At 52.1% G+C, this 19922-nt stretch overlaps 1 protein-coding gene across 12 annotated transcripts in view; it reads left to right on the top strand.

The window, feature by feature from the left end:
• ACSF3 (acyl-CoA synthetase family member 3) overlaps window positions 1-19922 on the top strand; it is a 113340-nt gene that overhangs the window by 75223 nt on the left and 18195 nt on the right. For 9 of the 12 annotated variants that reach the window (XM_053271483.1, XM_053271484.1, XM_053271481.1 and 6 more), the window contains 3 exons: window positions 49-194; window positions 5605-5717; window positions 17645-17771. In XM_053271483.1, coding sequence (XP_053127458.1) covers window positions 49-194; window positions 5605-5717; window positions 17645-17771 — 386 coding nt within the window. The remainder of the gene's footprint in view (window positions 1-48; window positions 195-5604; window positions 5718-17644; window positions 17772-19922) is intronic. The other 3 variants (XR_008311321.1, XM_053271480.1, XM_053271482.1) reach the window with 2 other exon arrangements.

A 19922-nucleotide genomic window follows, 5' to 3' on the forward strand; every position in this document is an offset into this window, starting at 1 on the left:
TTCCAGTTAGTTCACTGCCTTGCTGAGGGTTGTCATTTCCACTCGCAGGCTGATGGTGTCGGGGTCCGCAGCCCTCCCTGTGCCGGTCCTGGAGAGGTGGAAGAGCATCACCGGCCACACGCTGTTGGAGAGGTACGGGATGACGGAGATCGGCATGGCGCTCTCCAACCCGTTGCACGGCACCCGTGTCCCAGGTGAGGACCCAGCGAGGGTTTGCAAGCTGGCTGAGGCCCGTGAAGCTGCTTGCCGTGCCGTTTCGTTATAGCAAGCCCAACAATCGGTGGTGGTGTGGCTCGCTTTGTAACCAGGCACATGTTGGGATCAGGCTGCTAGCAGTGGGGAGCCCAGAGAGGCCGGGGAAAGCCGGACTCTTTCAACGGTGGCTCTTTCAACAGGTCTGTGGAGCTGAGATGGGCAGGCGGCTGGGCTGCACAGGCCATGGAATGAGGTGGGGTGGAGCAAGGGGACACCTCAGAGCTGGTGGAGCTGGCACCACTCCAAGGTGCAGGCTGGGGAGCCAGTTTTGAAGGCCTCTCTGCATGGGAACCCTTTCTGCAGGTCGGAATCTGGCATGAAAGGAGGAGCTTCTGACTAGGACTTTCCTTCCTGTTCAGAACCTTCAAGAGATGCTGCCCGTCGGTGTAGACAAGGCTGAGCTAGCTGCGCCGATCATCTGCATGCATACTGTATGCTCAGTGCCTTTGCTAAGCAGGGCCTGCCCTGGTTTGCATTTGGACGAGTGGCTGCGTGTCAGCACGGTCTGCTGGAAGATATTGCCCCGAGGGGCTGGGGCCGCAGCTCAGCGGAAGAGCATCTGCTTTGCATGCAGAGGGTCCCAGGTCCATCCTTTCCCAGAGCGGGCTGAGAGAGACTCCTGCCTGCAGCCTTGGAGAAGCCGCTGCCAGTCCGTGTAGACCACCCTGAGCGAGATGGACCAAGGGTCTGACTCAGTCTGTGGCAGCTCCCTGTGTCCGAGCCATGCTTTCTTCAGGAATAATCCACTCTCTTCCTGAGCCTACGAAGCTGCCTCAAACATACCTCCTGTGTTGCTTGCATTGGCTGTCAGTGGCTCTCCAAGGATACAGTGAGAGGTCCTTCCAGCACCTGCCGCCTGATTCTTTTAACTGGATTGGGCCTGGGACCTCCACCGCGCCGTGGACCCTCCCCTGATCAGGTTGGGCCAAGTTCCCAGCACTTGCACAGGGCCTGCTGCCTCCCCCTTGTGAGCTTGGCTGGCCCAAATCACCTCCAGGGGTCTGTTCCAAGTCCTCTGGAGTGATTGAGGCCAGCAGAGCCCCTGCCCTCCCACACGCTGCCCGCTGACACAAGCCTGACAAAGTTTCTCCCAGGAGAAGCTGGGCCCCTTGCAGTCGTGCGCACACAGAGGGCCGCCCGGCAAAGCCAGGGGCAGCCAGCCTAACCGGAGGAGAGGGGGCGAAGCGGAGCGGCACAGTGGCAGGGCCTCCCACAGGGGCACCATCAAAGTGCTCCCCTGGCACGGAGATCTGCCCCTGCCCTCCTGCTCAGAAGTCGGAGGTTTGCCAAGCGTCTCCCTGGGGAGGGAGATGAGAAAGGAGTGAGAGGCTGCTGGGGGTTGACACAGTGCAGACAAAAGAGAATAATTGGAACAACCCAGGGCTTCAAGACTGGGCAGCTGGCCCTGCGGGGTACGGAGTCAGCAGGCAGAACCAACCCACCCACCCCCGCCCCTGCCCGCCCGTGCTCAAGCCGTTTCCCAGCAAGCCTCGCACTCGAGATGCAAAACCCACCCGCCGCCTCCTGCTTCTCTTGGTGTGGCACAGATTTCTCATCTTGGCTGTCTAAGCTGCACATTGACAGCGGCTGGAGGAAGTCTGCATGCGGAGGGAGGGCAGGCCAGGAGGGGAGCCCGCGACTGGCCCCCTCGGTTGGCCTGCAAGGGGGTGATGCCACCTGTGGGGGCAGAGTGCCGCCTTCAAGCCGAGGGAAGGAGCAGGACTGCCCAGTCCCAGGAATGTGCCTGCAGATCGATCGGCTTCCTCCTATGGAATGGCAAGAGGGTGCTTTGACCACTTCTGCAGCCAGGATGCCGCCCCTCGCCCTGTCTTCCCCATTCCTGTAAACGTGCATTTCATATGTTTCCCACCCTGAACTTGTTGTAGGAGATGGGGGGAGTGGTTCCCCCCTCCCGGCATCCTCCCAGTTGTACCCCCTCCAGGGACTCTTCCCTGAAATGCCCCTGACACACGCAGTTCACCAAGGCGCTGCGATGCAAAGGTATGAAGTGGGGGGCTCCCATTCGAAAGGAGAGGAGATGAAAGATTTGGGGCTAAATGTTTTGCTGGTTCGTGGTTAAAGGCCGGCTCCATAAGCTCCCGCTCCAGCCGCTGAATCTCTCTCTCATCCCCCCGCCCTGTTGTTACTGTGAAGGGAGATGAATAATTCATGGCCAGCGAATGCCTCACTGGGCCTAATCACCACTTTAATTGGAGGTTTAGATCAGAGGCGGCTAATAGCTCCTACAGCGGGGACTCCATAGATGGCTGACAGGGAGAGTGCTGAGAGTCCTTATCGCTGCCCTGTTTCAATTCTCCCCGGACCCCACCAGGCATAACAGCATCCCGGTCCCCTGATACCAAAGGACACAGACCGCAGGGCCAATTAAATTTATCAGGGAAGAACTGACAACTAACTTAAACAGAGGGAGGGGGCCTGGGGGAGGGCTAATGGGGCGCTCCGTTCCCTGACTGCTGCCTGTCTTGAGTCGCTGACGCTCGACTCTGCCAAATGTCCAGTAGCTCGTGAGCCGAAGGGGGAAGAGGCCGCTTTCTCTCTCCCCAGCGTTCTGCAAGACGCAAGCCGAAGAATGAACACGAAACAACCTCTCAGCCTGTGCAAGGCTGAGCCCTCCCCTCCTCTTCTCCTGCCCTTAAATCTTCGCTTCCATCAGTGGGAGCCGGATTGGGCCCTCCGTTCCCCGTCCCGACTTCCATTTGAAATGTCACTCGGGCCCGAGAAGCGTGAGTCATTGTCTTTGCACGAGGACTTTAATTGCGCTGTCGTATAGCTGGTGTCGCTATAATTAACGTTGTCAGCATTTCCCAGCCTTTTATAGGCCTCTGCTTTCAAAGGTCTGTCATTTTTGGTTGGGGGGTGGGGGGAATAGACCCTTTCTGGAAAGAGTGTGATAAGTCAGCTCCCAGCAGGGGCTTCTTTTATACATTGGGTTTATTTTGGCAATATAGGAACTGAATTAAAGTACAGGAGATTTTTGTCTGTCTCCCCCCCGCTCTCAGTGTGGGAGGAGAAGCATGGCGTCGCCTGGGTACAGATTTCTCTCTCTCTCTCTCTCTCTCTCTCTCTCTCTCTCTCTCTCTCTCTCTCTCTCTCTTGCAATAATTAAATTGCTGCCATGTCTCCGAAGCACATGCAGTGGCTGGGAATCAGGTGTGCGCACACAGCTCACTCAAGAAGCAAGACAAGCCGCCGTTCCCTTCTCTTCTAATTGGTGTTGGTGGAATCTGTGTCAAGACACTGCAGTGCTCTCAGGTCTTGGATGCTGGGGGGGGGCCCTCTCACTCCGTATGGGGTTAGCATTGATCCACCGCCGATCGCCAGTCGGTTGGCCGAGGAACAAGAATGGAAGGAGAGCCCTGCTGGCTCAGATCAATGGTCAGTCCATCAAACGTCCTGCTTCCGACAGTGTCTGGCCAGCCGCTTCCAGGGAGCCCCGTGGCAGGACTGGAAGGGAGCGGCTCTTTCACACACACACACCCCATGGCTATTGCTGTTTAAAATGTGCATCCTGCCTTCCTCTAGAATCCCAAGGCGCCTTACACCATCGCAAAATAAAGAGACAGAGCAGATACGGACCAGAAAACAAATTGCCCTAGAATTCATCCAATATAAAAAGCTAAAGCTGCCTTCTCGAGGAGCCGCAGTAGCAAAAGCCTGCTGGAACAAGTGTGTGTGTGTGAGAGTGTGTCTGTGTGTGAGCGCATGCTGCAATGTAAGCCCCAAAGGGGCAAGCTGGATCTGCTGGAGGAGGGGGTTCCACAAGGAAGGGGCTTCTGGGGGACCTTTCCTCTCCTTGGATCCCTCTCCTCTTAAAGGCATCTGAATAGGTGGCCAAAGAAAAGGTCCAAAGGGGTTTTTTCTGAAGATGCATTCACACAAGCAGCTGGTTGCCAGCCAGGTGAGCCACCCAGCTCTTCTGCACGCAGCTGAATCCGGAAGCTCTCATTCCTATGGGCCTCAGCTTAGCACTTTTAGCTCTTGGACGCTTTCATCTGCTGGTGGGGATTCCTCTCCCACTTCTTCCTTCTCTGCTGTGTCCAGGCTTACCCTGGGCCTTTTAAAAAGGAAAACAGAGAACTGCAGAATGGTTTGTGAGTGTAATTCATGTGTGCAACATGCACCACTGCAATGCACACCTGTGCATTTTCTTGGCCTGTGGACACAAACGGTTGCCTAGAGTCATATTCCATGGCATGGAATGGGAGAAAAGCCTCCAAATCGGGAAATTGACAGCACTGTGGCAGAAGATGAAGACTCTGTGGGGAGCAGCCGTGGGAGAGTCTATGGGGAGCATCTTTGGCGGGGAGGGGAGAAATGGGGACGCCTGACCAGGGGCTGGGTTCAAGAGGAGCTGGACTGCTCACATTCCTTTTCTCATCACTATCAGTCACTTTTTACATCATCCAACATAATGTATGGATAATGTTTTGTATGGCTTAAATTTTTGAGCCGCACAAAGGTTATTTTAGAACTTCACTTTTCCGAGGGGAACTTCATGTTTTGTGTCTGCTTGCACATTTTTTTTAAAGCCCCAGCTCCCACATTGTGTCCACTCCCACTGTGTTATTTATTGCAAGCTAGCATGCTAGACGGTGTCCCGCTTCTCTGACAGTGGACCTCTCTTTCCTTTTCTCTGTGTTGCATCATTTCTGGATACAAAGTGAAGGCCATTGTCCTTCTCCTGGTGCTCTGCCCTGTAAGCCTCTCCCCAGTCTTGGAGAACTCCTGTCCTGTCTGCTGCATTTCCCAGTTCCGTCGGTGCAGGATCTTTCCCAGCTCACCTGGCTCTTCCCAACTGTCCTGTGCTGCTCATGCCCAGGCCAGAAGTATACTACGCCACTCCCCAAATTCTGTGCCAAGATAATTGTGCTAAGATGCCATACGATGCAAATTAAAACTAAATCAGGCAAATGTAATTCAGTTTAAAAACAACCACCACAGAAAACACTAGGCATGTTTAGTTTTTGTAGAAAGCAAGAGTTAAGAGAATTCCACAGTTTGATCTGGTTTTGTGCCCTAGCACGGAAACGCCGAGGAAACCCAGCATCCTGGCCAGGGTGACTCGGCTTGCATTCTGACTGGTGCTGTCAGTGGTGCTAAGGTCAGTCTCCATCCAACTGCTTCCTTCCTCATCTTGCACCATCCCCTCATTTCTAGGGCTGCAACGTTAATCCGTTAATAGGGTAGATTAACTGATGAAGAAGAACTTCAGAACAGCTGCTTTTACCTAGATGGAGACTGAGTCTGGTTAATCGACTCAAACTCATAGGATTAATTGACTGAGTTTTCTTTAACGGTGTGACAGCCCAGCTTACTTCCTTGTTCCAGGGTCTGTGGGGATTCCGCTGCCAGGTGTGACGGTGTGCATTGCTACAGAGAGCTCGCAAAGGGATGGCCCTTCCTACACCATCCATGCTGAAGGGGATGAACACGGCACACAGGTAGCCGGCGGGGGGGGGGGGGGCGGGGGGGCATGTCGCTGCTGGTTGGGCATCTCTTCCTCCCCAGTGGTCAGGGTAGGGAAAGTCCTGAGGCCTCTGGGTTTCTGTTTGGCTGGCTTGTGGACCCTCACCGTGAGGAGGGAGGCATCCGGTTGGCTTAGGGGGAGATGTGAACCCGTCTTTTTGAGTGGATGTTGGTCAGTTGAACTCCTGTAGTATTCGCTAGTTGCCATCTGAATGTACACTCAGATGGCAACTTGTTGCATCCTGGGAAGGAACAGGCTGAACCAAGAAGTCCCCATCAGGAGAGATACCAGCTCATCCACAAAGTGCTAGTTCTGCACTCTAGGATCCATTGAAAAGGTCAACTCCCAGACTGACTTAGCCATGGAGGAAATGGTTCTGGCAATGGCCCTCTTAACCTGTTGCTCTTGCCTTGCACCTCCCTAAGCTGACGAATCCGTGTCAGACTGCTGATCTGCTCCTTCATCCATTTTCTGCCCGTGGACTCAGCAGTTGCCCAGTTGTTCACTGACCCCCGTTCACACAGGGCTGTATATTCATCTGCAGGGTGCTTTCCAGATTACCTGCTACAACAGTGTCACTACGTGTCCGTTAAGTGTGCTTCTATACCACCTCTGTTCCGACATCACAGTCCCTGTGCTCTCAGCAAGGTGCCGTTCACATTTCTGATGCCTTTTTTCGGATTTTATCCTTGCGTTTCAGCCTTACAACATTGCATGTGCATTGCAAATAAATAGCTGTATTTTCCCGTTGTAGGAGGGTTGCACAAGCTATTTACGTTTTCAAAACGATCCTGCCAAGCCGAAGCATTTTACTGCTGAACGGCGTGTAATCTGGAAAGCATCCAGGTGGGTGCCTTCCAAGCACAGGATCGGCTCTCTCGCCTGGGATTTGACAACCTTGGGAAGCTTGGGTTTTATTGTTTCTTTAAAAGCAGGATGTTTCTGGCCTTCATAATTCTAAAAGCAAAATAAATTATGCAAAATTAAGCAGAGCCTTCTCGCAAAATCTGTGTTCCTGCTCTTCCTTCTGTGAGCCACGTCCATGGAGAGGGGGCCACATCCACCATGTGGCTTTTTTGCCGAGCCTGAGAGGTGCCTTAATCATGCCGTCCTTGCTGGGGCTGGCTCTGAGCCCCTTCCTGATGCTGATTTCCCAGCAGGCTGCCCCAGGAGGAGGTGCTCTGGACTTCCCTGTGGGTCCCTGGAGCTCTTGCCTGTCCCTGTGCAGGGGAGAGGCTGTTGTCTCCCGTCCTCCATATTGCCCTGGAAATCCTCTCCGTGAGAGTGCAGGCAGCTGTCTCTGCTCCCTCATTGGTTGTCCTTTCAATTAACTCTTTCCCTGGTTTTTCTGGGTCATCCTGAGCAGGGAGGGAGCACCCCCATCCAGTGTTCCCTCTAACAGGGATTCCCAGGTGTTGCTGACTACAGCTCCCAGAATCCCCAAGCAAAAGCCATTGCAGCTGTGGATTCTGGGAGTTGTAGTCAAGAATATCTGGGATTTTCTGCTAGAGAGAATACTGCACCCCGCTGGCAGTAAGACGCCACTGGCTCCCACACCCTCACTCCCATCATGGAGCGGACTTGGCTTCTTTGGTTCTCCAACACTCCAATGTTGTTTCCAGGTTGTCTTGTTTCTGTTGAAATCCCCCGAGGATCCTTCTGTACTGAGAGGAGTGGCACCGGCCTCTGTCATCTCAAAGACTTCTTGTTCCTGAAGCATTTTCATTTGCTAATGTCATTTATAACCTGCCTTTCCTCCAAGAAGCTTAGGATCAGGTGCAAATTCCCTCTCCCCAAGGCCCATTTTGTCCTCACAGCAACCCTGCAAGGTAGCTTGGTGACCCAGTAAGGATCACACGAGGCATCATTGTACACCTGTGCTGTGCAGCTGCTTGCTTGCTTTTGCCTTGTCAAGTCGCATGTCCAGGAAGTCCAATCCTGACTGGGGCTGTGGCAGGAGGAAGTTGTAACTCTGTGCCCCTGGGTGGCCAGTGGCATCATTCCAGTTGATGCCGTGGGAGCTTTGGTCCCTGGTCAAATCGCAACCATCTGGATGGAGGGCCAGCCAATCAGGACCGCCGTCTATTTGTATATATTTTAAGAAATTGTCATTCGTAGCTACAGCAAAGGCGGGGCGGCCGCTGCTCCTGTGTGTGTCCCCCACCCCTGCCACCCGGGTTCGATTCCGGTGTCCTGGCCACAAAGAGATAGGCTGGAAGTGAATAACCCCTGGAGCCAAAACGGAAGTAGCGGGTGGTGCCGAGGTTCACGGAGAGGTTTCAGCACACTCTCTAATGAAGCAAAGTGAGAGAGAGCCCAGAGAGGGCCAGCAAACTTCCCGCTAAGTAGATTATTGATCTCTGGGTGCTGCCAGAAACCAGCTTTGCAAATGACATCAGCTCCTTGGCTCCCCCAGCGCACGGCTCTCGGACTACCGAGTGCAACTTCCCAACACGTGCAGAAGATAACTTTTCTTCTCTCTTGGGGGTTAGGGCTGTAGCTCAGTGGCAGAGCATCTGCTGTGCATGCCGATGGTCCCAGGTTCAAGCAGCCCTATCTTGGAGATGCCGCCAGAGAGGGAACTTGGATCCTTCCGCACGCAAGTAGGCAGCTGTTCTTCTTCCCAGAGCAGCCCCATCATTCCCCAAGGTGAGATCTATTACAGGACTCACACATGTAGTCTCCCATTCATAAGAATAGCCCTGCTGGATCAGGCCCAAGGAGGCCCATCTAGTCCAGCATCCTGTTTCCCACAGTGGCCCACCAGATGCCTCTGGGAGCCCACAGGCAAGAGGTATGTATATGCCCCCTCTCCTGCTGTTACTCCCCTGCAATTGGTACTCAGAGACATCCTGCCTTTGAGGCTGGAAGTGGCCTATAGCCCTCCGACTAGTAGCCATTGATAGACCTCCTCTCCATGAAGTTATCCATGGCCCTCTTAAAGCCATCCGGGTTGTTGGCTGTCACTACATCTCGTGGCAGAGAAGTCCACAAGTGGACGATGCATTGTGTGAAAAACTACTTCCGTGTGTTGGTCCTAGATTGGCCATATGCAGACCAAGCCGGACCCTGCTTAGCAAAGGGGACAATTCAGGCTTGCTACTCTGCTGTGAAGGGTTATTGGAGATTTTCTCGCCTTCATCAAGGGCATGAGCTTCCCTGCCTTAAAAGCCCCTGGAGACGGGGGGGGGGGACTGAGACACCTTAGCAGCTCGCCCCGCCCAGGCCTCTCGCCCTCGCTTGCCGCTCCAGTTCTGGGCAGCTCCCACCCGCCTGCAAACCAGCCCTTGAAAAGTGTGTCGGATGGTGCACAGCGTGTCCCGGCGGGCAGCTGAGGGGGAGCTGCAGAGTGTCTTCCCTGCTCTGCGTACCTGCCTGTTGGGTTGCTTTGCCATTGACACGGTCTCAGCTCTGCGCAGAATTTTGCCCAGTCAGCCACCTCCTAAGGTGTGGCTGTTGTGGGGATGCTCCCGGGAAGAGTTGCTTCCCCACCTCTCTGCTCCCAAGCTCTCTTCTCTGTACACTTCCTTTTGCTTTATTCACCCCCATGTCTGTGTCATCCAAATATGACAGCCTTGCCACCTCCCGCTTCTCTGGCATGGCCCTTGGAGAACCTCTCTGCTCTGGGCGGGGTGGGGGGGGCTCCGCCAGCCCCCTCACCCTCTCACCTTGGCAGCATCACGTGCCAGAAAGGGTTACTCTCCTCCCCACCCACCCCCGCCATTCCCCAGCCCTGGATATTTCATCTTGCTTTGTTCGCCACGATGCATATTTCATAGGCTGTAGCTTCCCAGCTGGCAGGAGCCTGCAAACTCTTGGAGCATAGCGGGTATTGTCTGTTTGTTTATTTATATTAGTTTCCCCCCCCCCCACCCCCCGCCATCACCACTTTCCCCCTCCCCTTGAAAAGAAAAGAAAAGAAATTTTGCTTAGATTAGAGAGCCAAACTCTGGGCCTTGACAATGGAGCACCATCAGCAGATAAAAAGCATGTTGGCAGCTGTGCAGAATGCCACGTTTTGAACAGGGAGGTTTGGAGGGCGGTCAGTTTGGGGTGCAACGGAGCTTCCAAACGGGAGAGCAGCCCCCGTGACTAGCCAGTGCCGGAGCAACTGCTTGGCATGCAGGAGGGCGCAGGTTCGGTCCCTGGCAGCATCTCCTGCTGAAGGGATCTTGAGTGGTGTGGATGGGGAAACCCCCTCTTCCCCGGGAGACGGAGGAAAGGGCCGCTGCCAGTCAGAGTAAACAGGGACGGAGCAAGGTAGCTTCCAAAATGCAGTGTTTGCCGATGGGTTGGTTAGTGTAGGGAAGAGCAGCGGAGCGTTGCATAGAATGAGAAAGAGGCATTCCTGTCCTATGGGGCTCATACCTAAACATCTTTTAAAGGGGGGGGGGTCTAGAAATCTACATGACAGCTCCTTTTCTGATCTCTCTGTCTCCAAACCAGCCTGCAAAAATTAACATCAATCACGTCTTCCAAATAGAATAGACCATGATTTCAATCGTACTGGGGGATTTGTGGGTCATTTCAAGTGGCCCCAGGGCCCCACTTGTGAACGTTGGGATGTCTTGTGAAATGCAGAAGGGGATCCATTCCATAAGCAAAGAAAAAGCATACAAGTTTGGAATTCTCCATTTCTATGTTTATTTGAAATGGGTAATTTGGCTATATTGCGTTGCCGACCCTTGCACCCGTGCCAGTGAGTAACTTGTGCATGGCTGACATACAAAATCCCTCTCTCCCTCCTCCTCTCATTTTAAAATGTGAAACCTTCCGAAATGACAGACAAATGGATGGCGTTGTTCCCAGCCCTGCTTTATGGAAGGTCTCCGTCGCAAAGCCAGCTGTACAGTGTGGTGTTTGCAGATTGGAGTCTGGGCTTTGGGTGACTTCCCCCTTCTCTTTCTTTCTCTTCTTCTTTTCCTTTTGGCTCGGTGTCGTCTCCCCAAGGAGGAGGAATCTGCCTCCTCTCCAGCAGGAAGGGACTGGCGCTGCGTCGCAATTGCCTTCTGCAGCCTGCTGCAGGACACGCAGCTCGTGGAGTAGATGATAATGCCGCTTGTGCGGAAAGGGAGCTTATGGGGGAATTTTTAATTACAAATGGGTATGTGGGACCAGGTTGCCTAGGAGATGGGTAATGTGCTTCTGAGCGTTTTACTACGAGTGAATCTGCCAGAATAGACAGCGATTAAAAGTTTATTGCTACCTGATGCCTGATTGGTCGCCGTGTGCAAAATGAGCCCTTGGCGCCGGCCCACAGGCCCACACCTCACAAAATTGCTGCAACAGGCAGGATGCCATCACTAAGCAGCGCTGGTGCCCCTGGACCCGGAGGGGAGTGGGAGGCTGTGTTGTTATGGGCGGGGGGGGGGAGAAGGGAGCCTGGCACTGAGGCAGCATACTGACTTGGTTACCAGGACAAAATGGGGCTTTCTGTGTGCATTCCTGAAGGTCTTTCTGGGTGTTGCTGGGTCCCCTGTGGGCAGCTGGGCAGCTATCCCCTTCTGGCCAGCCCTGCATGGAGTGGTTAGAGACTTCCTCCTACTGGTGAGGCAGGAGAGCTGTCCAGCAAGGCAAGAGCAGGAAGAGCAGGGCGAAGGCCAAGTGAGCCGAAACAGGAGGGGAACTGTCCAGTGCTGACTCAGGCAGGAGCACCAGAAGTGGGGAATGTTGCACCAGCAACGACCAGGCAGCAAATGGACAGTTTCTGGGTGGGCCCTGCTGACCTGCCTCTTCCTGTAGCATTAGAGGGGCCCTGATGCAGTGTTTGGATCTGTTTGTGCTTCCTCTTGCGAGTAAAGCTCAGAGATGGGAAGCCCTGAGTTGGCAGGCAGCCACGGATCCTTCAGAGGAGGAGGTCTCATCCCCTTCAGCCGGGTCTAGGCATGAGCGGCTCCTGACACAGGTAGATGGTTCTGTCTTTGGATGGCAGGTTAGACTAAATGGCTTTCTGATTGCTTCCAAACGTCTGTGGATGTTTCTTGTGCAAGGCATATATGCACTCCTGAAAATGAATGGAAGTTGCTTTAAAAGTTTAAAAGTACATAGGGGACATAGGAAGTTGCCTTATATCAAGTCAAAGCTTTGGTCCATCTAGTTCAGTGCTGACTACACTGACTGACAGCAGCTCTCCCAGGTTCCAGGCCGGAGTCTCTCTCAGCCCTACCTGGAGAGTAGGGTTGCCAGGGAGTAAACCTGGGACCTTCTGCATGCAAGTAGATGCTCTGCCACTGAGCTTCTGCCCCATTGATACATAAAGGACCATTTCCTCCCACATGAGCCTGTCCACCTTCTCAAATCCCTGATGGAAGTCCTGCTCTATGCTGTGTTCCGCTACTGGCAAAGGCATGATTATGGGGTATTCATGGCAGGGCCTTTTCAGTGGTGACACTCAGAATGTGAAATTCTCTGCCCCAGGAGGCCCATAGGGCCCTCCTGCTGATGGTGTTAGACGCCAGGTTTAAAAAGCATTGTTGTGTCGTGTTGTCAGCATGGTTGTCTGAATTTCTGTGCACACTTTCTCTAAAATATCTGCTTCACTGGTTTGTTTGCTTGTTTTTTCTCTTGTGTTTCTCGTTATATTGCTTTTATCCTATTTTGTGGGTGGCTGCTTTGGGCACCCTGTGGATGGGACACGGAGGCGGATTTAATAATAAATAGGTGACTGTGTAAATATGTTGGTTTTTCCAAACATTTGGGGTGGGAGTGAGGGTGTTACCTTGCATTTTACCATGGCTGAACCCCCGCAAGCAAGGATTTCACCTCTTTTCTGCCTCTTTCTCCAACCTGGACATTACTCTTTATGTTGTGAAATTTTGCTCCAGGGCCTGCTCCATTAGGAGTCAGATGGTTAAATTGGTAACTGGATTCCCTGGGGAGGGGTTGGTTTCTGATTACTGATTTAGTGTATCCATAATATTGTAAATTGATGTAATGTGAGCTATACGCCGTCTTGATGTTTCTGTAACTCTGCATTCCCCCCCCCCCCCCCCCCCGGTTTCTGTCTGTTTTCTGGTCTTGGGCCGTAATAAACTTAATCTGAATCTCTGCCTATCTGCCCTTGGTGCTGGTCATCTGGGGTTGACACTGTGCAGTTAGTTGTCTTCCTGTGCGTGTTCCATGTTATGTGGCCATCATCACATGGTGCTATAAAACCAGGATCCAGTGGGGGAGCACAAGCTAAGAGCTCCCTACTGGGTTTTTCTTTCGGTGGGGGGAGTTGCACTCTGATTAGAAATTGTTTATTCAGATTTTTGATTTATGTTAAGCAAATGGATTAATAAAACAACTCATTTATGCAGACGGCACGAGGAGAACTGAATCTCCCCTTGCTTAACCGCCACCCCCTGCCACCACCCCTGCCAAGAAGAAACTTCCCTGTTATTCCTTAAGTACTTTGATTCAGGTAATCATTTAATTGCAAATATAAACCCACAGTGCAAACCCTCTGCATTTTTAACCAGTGCCAGGCGGTAGTGGTGGTGGGAGTGGGAATATGCCATTCTGAAAGTGCTTTTTTAAAATTTAAATTTTATTGCTTTTTCTGTATGCTGCTGGTGCTGGTGATCTTAGAGAGCACAGCTGGTGCATTTACAACACGTCCCACTAGAAAAATTAGCATGTTTTAACTTTTTGCTGCCTTTGCTCGCTCTCTGTGGGGGATGCTGAGGTCCGTGGACCTTGCCTACATTTGACTCTCCTCTAGAGGAAGGGCTCAGTCCAGCAGGGGACCTCTTAGAGCTGTTGTGTAAAGTGCCACAAGGCAAGCCCTGTCCTCTGCCAGAGCATCCCTGCAGCCTCAACGTCATCAGCATGGAGGCATGAGCAGGCCGGCCAGGTAGCCTAAGGAGCATCTACATGAAAACTCTGGAGAGCTCATCCAGGGACTTGGACGGAGTTGTCAGCAGTATGCAGACGACACTCAGCTCTATCTCTCCTTGTCACCTGATCCTAAGGAGACAGCAGATGTCCTGAGTTGGGGGCTGGAGGCAGTGATGGGTTGGATGTGGGCTAATAACTGAGACTGAATCTAGGCAAGGCAGAGGTGCTGTTGGCCAGTAGGAGAGCTAGTCGGGATGAGGGGATTCGACCAGTTCTGGATGGGGTTGCACTCCCCTGGAAGGAGCAAGTACGCAGCTTGGGGGTATTGCTGGACCCGGCTCTGCTTTTGGAAGCTCAGGTGGAGGCGGTGGCCAGGGGTGCCTTTGCACGGCTTCGGCTACTGTGCCAGCTGTGTCCTTTTCTCTAGAAGGCAGATCTGGCCACAGTTACCCACTCTTTAGTCACGTCACGGCTGGATTACTGTAGCACACTCTACGTGGGGCTACCCTTGAAGAATATTCGGAAACTGCAGCTAGTGCAAAATGCGGCAGCTAGGATTTTATCCGAAGATGCCACTGGGATCATATTACCCCCATTTTGAAAGAGCTACGTTGGCTGCCAGTTTGTTTCTGGGACCAATTCAAAGTGCTGATTTTGACCTTTAAAGCCCTTAACTGTTTGGGCCCTGGATACCTGAGGGACTGCCTGCTCCCAAGGGTTTCTGCCTGCTTGGTGATGTCATCAGAGAGATCTCTGCTCTGCATACTGATGGTGAGAGAGGCCCAGCTGTCGTGCACTCAGAACAGGGCCTTCTCAGTCATGGCCCCAGACTCTGGAATGCTCTCCCAGTGGGCATCAGTCTCCATAGCAGTTTTTAGAAAGCAAGTGAAATCTTGGCTTTTTACCCAGGCGTTTATATGCATGTGGTTTTTGTTGCAGCTTCTCTGTATTTTATGGTCCTATTGTGTATGTCTTTAAAACATTTAATTAGATATGTATTTTTTGTATTTCAATTTAATATTTTTATTGTGTCACTGTTTTATAGTCTCATATTGTTTTAAATGTTTTGTAAACTGCCTTGAAATTGTTTTAATGGAAGGCGGTATAAAAAATTAACGATAAACAAACAACGGTGAGCAGGCTGGGGACACGAGCAAGTGCAGCAGAGAGATGACAGTACCCTTGGAAGCCGGGTTCTCAGGCTTGGAAGGAGGCCATTGTGGTTGGGGATGAAAGGAGCTGTAATCCAACAACAGCTGGGACCCAAGGCTGAGAACTGTAGTAGGAATGTAGGAAGCTGCCTTATACCGAGTCAAATCACATCACTTGTAGAGAGGAGAGCTGGTCTGGTGGTTGCAAGCATGACCTGTCCCCTTAGCTAAGCAGGTTCCACCCTGGTTGCATTTCAATGGGAGACTAGAAGTGGGAGCATTGTAAGAGATTCCCCGTAGGGGATGATGGAGCCGCTCTGAGAAGAGCAGAAGGTTCCAAGTTCCCTCCCTGGTAGCATCTCCGAGATAGGGCTGAGAGAGATTCTTGCCTGCAAGCTTGGAGAAGCCGCTGCCAGTCTGTGAAGACAATACAGAGCTAGATAGACCAATGGTCCAGCTCAATATATAGCAGCTTCCTATGTTCCACATAAGAAGAGCCCTGATGGATCAGGCCCAAGGAAGCCCATCTAGTCCAGCATCCTGTTTCACACAGTGGTCCACCAGATGCCTCTGGTGAGAGTGTTGGAAGAAGACGAAGCCAGAGACGAAGACGACTCTGGTTCAAAGCCCCACTTGGCTGTGAGGCTCACTGAAGGAAGGTGGGAGAAGAAATGTCCATAGTAAGAAGGAATAAGAATTGAGCCAGACCAGTTTGAGGACCTGAAGCAAGACCAGGGCCAGTGAAGGGCGTGACAATGGCCTTGTGGACCAGGGTGAAGTGTGGTCTGGCCGAGCACGCTGCCTCCAGTGGCATTAAGATTCCCTCAGTGGCTCATGGGCCAGGTTATCCTAGAAATCGCCCATCAATGGCTGAACCCTCCGGGGGGGGGGAGAATTCTATCAAAGGACAGTCCTCCCCTCTTTGCCAGTCCCCTCGGCTGCCTGCTAATAGAGAGGTAAAATGGAAGCATTGAAAATATGCATTTTATAATCACCCGGATTTATTCCTTCAGAGAGTTTATTACAACCTTTTTATTTTCATGCGTGGAAAATGTAATCTTATCTGGCGCGCCGGCTGGCCTGGCTCAGCAAGCAGAATCTGTTTTGTGGCAGAAAGCTATCAAACGCCAGCCTTCCAGGGCACGCCGTGCCTGCATGTCGAAGTTGCTCGAACGCATTGAAGCAGCTGAAACGTGCATTAAAATATGGCACTTGGAGAATAGGATATCTATGCAATTAGCCATCTGATGCTTTCAGCAGCTGCTTGTAAGTTAGATCCGGTGTATCAACAAAAGGGTACCTTGGAGATTTTGCAAAAGAAAGGAGGGCACGAACGAACTGGTTACGGTGGGGGCTCTTCAGCGGGAAGAAGCCACAGTCTTAACTTGCCGGCGGGGCGGGGGCGTGTGTCTAGGTTGAGGATGTGCCATAGGTGAGCAGCTGCCGGCTGACAGTGCCAAGCGGGTCCACCTGCTCCTTGGGTGACTGGGGAATGCCACTCCCGGCACAGCGGGCTCAGGACGCAACATCCTATTCAGATTACTGTTTGCAAGCCAGCCATGGCATCGCGGAGCACCACAGGGAGACACCTAGTGCCAAGGAGCCCCACTCGAGATAAGAAGATGCCGCTTGAGCCTCTGCCAGAACTCAAGCGGAGGCGACGCGGAATTTGGAGCCCGTCCAGCTTTTGATTTGCGCGAGCAGGGGCACGCTCTCGCCCACCCGGCTGAGGATTCGTGCTGCCTTTCCGGGATGTAGGTCACGTTGCTGCGCTCGGTGTCGCTCCAAAGGCACGCTCTCTAGGCCAGCAGCAAGCGGGCAACGAGGAGCTCACTGGTTGTAAAAAGAAAGCTCTGATCCTGTCCTGTCTTTGGGCAGAAAACTGAGCAGCTAACCAAGGAAGCAAAGAAGCAACCAAACCCCTCAAAATGTGACACGCAGTCAGAATATTGAGGCAACAGGTAGTTGAGGCACGGTCCGAGAGGCAAAAGCACCTGTCAGAACAGGACAAGGTGCCAGGAAGGATGGGAAGGGAAGGCTGGTCCCCATCCACAGCGGCAGGCAACGGGCATCCCAGTGCTTAGCCAAGCCTTCCGAAGGAGCTGCGTTTTCACCAGATATCGGGAGACACAGCAGCAGGGCCAGCAGGTGGTCCTTGCTGTGTAGAACATCCCCCGAGATTGGTGCCACAGCTGAAAAGACCCTGTTCCCCGTAAGCACCCACCACCCTGCTTCATTTGGTGGGGGAACATCATGGAGCAGGGCTTCGGGTGTTGAGAGCAGAGAGCACACAAGGGGCTGTCTGCAGGTGGAAACAGACCTTAAGGCAGGGCTAGGGAAGGCGTGCCTTTCCAGATGTTTGTTCCTTATTTGATGTATATACCGCCCTTCCGAAAATGGCTCAGGGCAGTTTACATGTTGCTGGACTACAACTCCCATCATCCCTGGGTGTAATAACTTGTGGCTGGGGTTGATGGGGGTTGTAGTACTGCAATGTCTGGAGAACCACACCTTGCCTCCCCCAGCCTTAAGCCATCCAGATCCCAAGCTGCTTAGAGCTCTAAGGGTCAGAGCCAACAGCTTAACGTGAGCCATGAGGTCTGAAAAGCCATATCTGGAGCAGTGGGGCAGATTTGGGGCTCGGAGACCCAGCTGTAGACCTGGCCGGCGAGCTCCCAGCATTTCTGCAGGTGCTGCTAGGCAGGTGAGGTCTGAGGAGGCTGCTGTCGCTTCACCGGCATCTTCCTCTTCTCAGTGTCCAGCTTCTCCTAAAAAACCAGCGGACGCAGCCTCCTAGCAGGCAATTTAGTGGCTCTCCCGGGGACTTACAGGGAGGCCCCCTCTCTTGAAACGGTCACGGTGCGGCACAAGGGGGTGTCTTTTTAGGGGCACAGGCTGGTGGGCCTACATGGCGTTTCTGTTTTCTCAGGTGACCCCAGGTCTGGGCAACAAAGAAGGGGAGCTCTTGGTGAAAGGCCCAGCGGTATTTCAGGAATACTGGAACAGACCAACGGAGACCAGGGACGCCTTTACGCCTGATGGCTGGTTCAAAACAGGTATCTTGCTGAGGGCAGTTTTTTGGGTTTTTTTGGTCTGGCTGGAAACCAGGAACCAGTATTGTGCTTGTGGCTGGCGGCCACTTCAGAGAGTTCAGAAGCTGTCATAAACACTGACCTTTTTCCTTTCCCCAAATGCTCCTTGGAACTCTTCTACTTGATGTTGTTCCAAGGGGGTTTCTGGCAGAAATGACATCCGCCAAGACCACCAGATGGCAGTTCTGAAAGCAAGTGGGCAAAGTAGACCAGTTTGCCTTCCCCTAAGCCAGAGGTTCTCAACCTTGGGCCCCCAGATGCTGCTGAACTACAATTCCCATCATCCCCTGCAACAATTGTGTTGTGCCCAGCAATATCTGGTCACCTGTGATTAAGGACCCCTACCCTACCCTACCCTACTCCCCCAGACTTCTTGTTGGAGAACTATGGGGCTGTTTGTATTTTCAAAGTAAGTACTAGTGCTTTTTATATTCCAAGCTGACTTCCTCACGCCCCTCTCAATGGCCTTTCTATGCATTTTTCTACTTTTTTTTTTTAAAAAAAAAACTTAATGAAAATGAGTTCCGCCACCAGGCAAGTTCTGTTCTGTTTCCTTGCACGAATGGTGAGATTTTGCAACCCGAAGGTGCCGGGCAAAGCAGACTTCTGGGGCCGTCATTTGATATTTTTAGTTTGTTTTTAATGATTTTTTTTTAAGTCGACCCTCCTGATGAATATTTCAGATGCAAAGGAATAGCATGCATTAATTATTGTAAAGAGATGTCTTTAGGAGAAAATGATTTTGAAATTCGGTTTAATTTCATTGTAATGCACCGCAAACAGGAAGGGAGTGTGTGTGTTTAATTGGCTCTCGGGGGTACGGGCTGGAAGATGGCATGCCTTTGTCACAGACCATTAGCGATACAGACTGCATAATGAGAAACTACAATCAGCTCACAGCTGCTGGCTCCTACGGGGAGAGAATGATATTAAATGGAAATCAGAATAAATTAAGCTTAACCCTTTCACTGGCCCAATTTAACTTTTAAGCTAGAAATGTTGGCAGCAGGGAGGCATAGGAGGACAGTTCCTCTGGGTTAGAGGACAGCTGGAGAGGTCTATCTAGTCGGTGTTGACTCCTGGTGCCCACAGAGAGAGCCCTGTGGTTGTCTTGGGTAGAATACAGGAGGGGTTGACCATGGCCTCCTCCCACGCAGTATGGGATGATGCCTTTCAGCACCTTCCTATATTGCTGCTGCCCGATAGAGGTGTTTCCCAAGGTCTGGGAAACATACCAGCGGGGATTCGAACCAGCAACTGCTTGCTCCTTAGGCAGGTTACTTCCCCGCTGCGCTATTAAGTGGCTTGAGATGTCTCTAGCGGCCACCAAATCCTCCTCCGTTTTATGGTTAATCTCATTTGACGCGAAGAGTGTGATGGAATTTTGATGGTTTTTCTTAGGTGCATTGCCGCCGCCCCCCACCCCCACCCTGAGTTTCCTCCTGTCCCTCCTTTGGATCCATTGAAAATATTTTGTAGGCAAGAAGTAAAGCTTAGGTGGATTTCAAGGGGGAATTAGATCAATTCAAGGAAGAGGCTAGATCTGCCAATGGTCATTGGCCGTGATGGCTGAATGGATTCTCCATATTTAAATGCAGTGTCTCTCTGCATACCATTGCTGGGGCATTAGCAAAGCTATTGCCTTTATGTGCCCTGTAACCCCTGCTAACTGGGCAAAGAGGCACCTTTTTAATGTGGCGATTCTCTTTATTTAGCAGGGGTCTCCCCCTAACTGGCCCTATCCACCCCCAGCACAGTACCTCCAGGGACTGTTGCTGGTGTCTCTCTGATGTTTCTTTAAAGATTGTGAGCCCTTTGGGGACAGGGAGCCATCTTATTTATTTATTATTTCTCTATGTAAACTGCTTTGGAAACTTTTGTTGAAAAGCAGTATATGAATTGCTGCTGTTGCTGTTGTTGTTGTTTGTTGCTGTGCCAGTCTTGTGAGCTTCCTGGAAGCATGTTAGGATGTTGGACTAGAAGAGCTGTTGGTCTGATCCGGCAGGGCTCTTCTTAGGACCAAAAACATAGGGAAGCTGCCTTCTACCAAGTCAGGCCCTTAGGAACATAGGAAGTTGCCATATACTGAGTCAGACCATCGGTCTATCTAGCTCA

This window comes from Hemicordylus capensis, chromosome 9 (genome assembly GCF_027244095.1).
Source record: "Hemicordylus capensis ecotype Gifberg chromosome 9, rHemCap1.1.pri, whole genome shotgun sequence".
NCBI lineage: Eukaryota > Metazoa > Chordata > Lepidosauria > Squamata > Cordylidae > Hemicordylus > Hemicordylus capensis.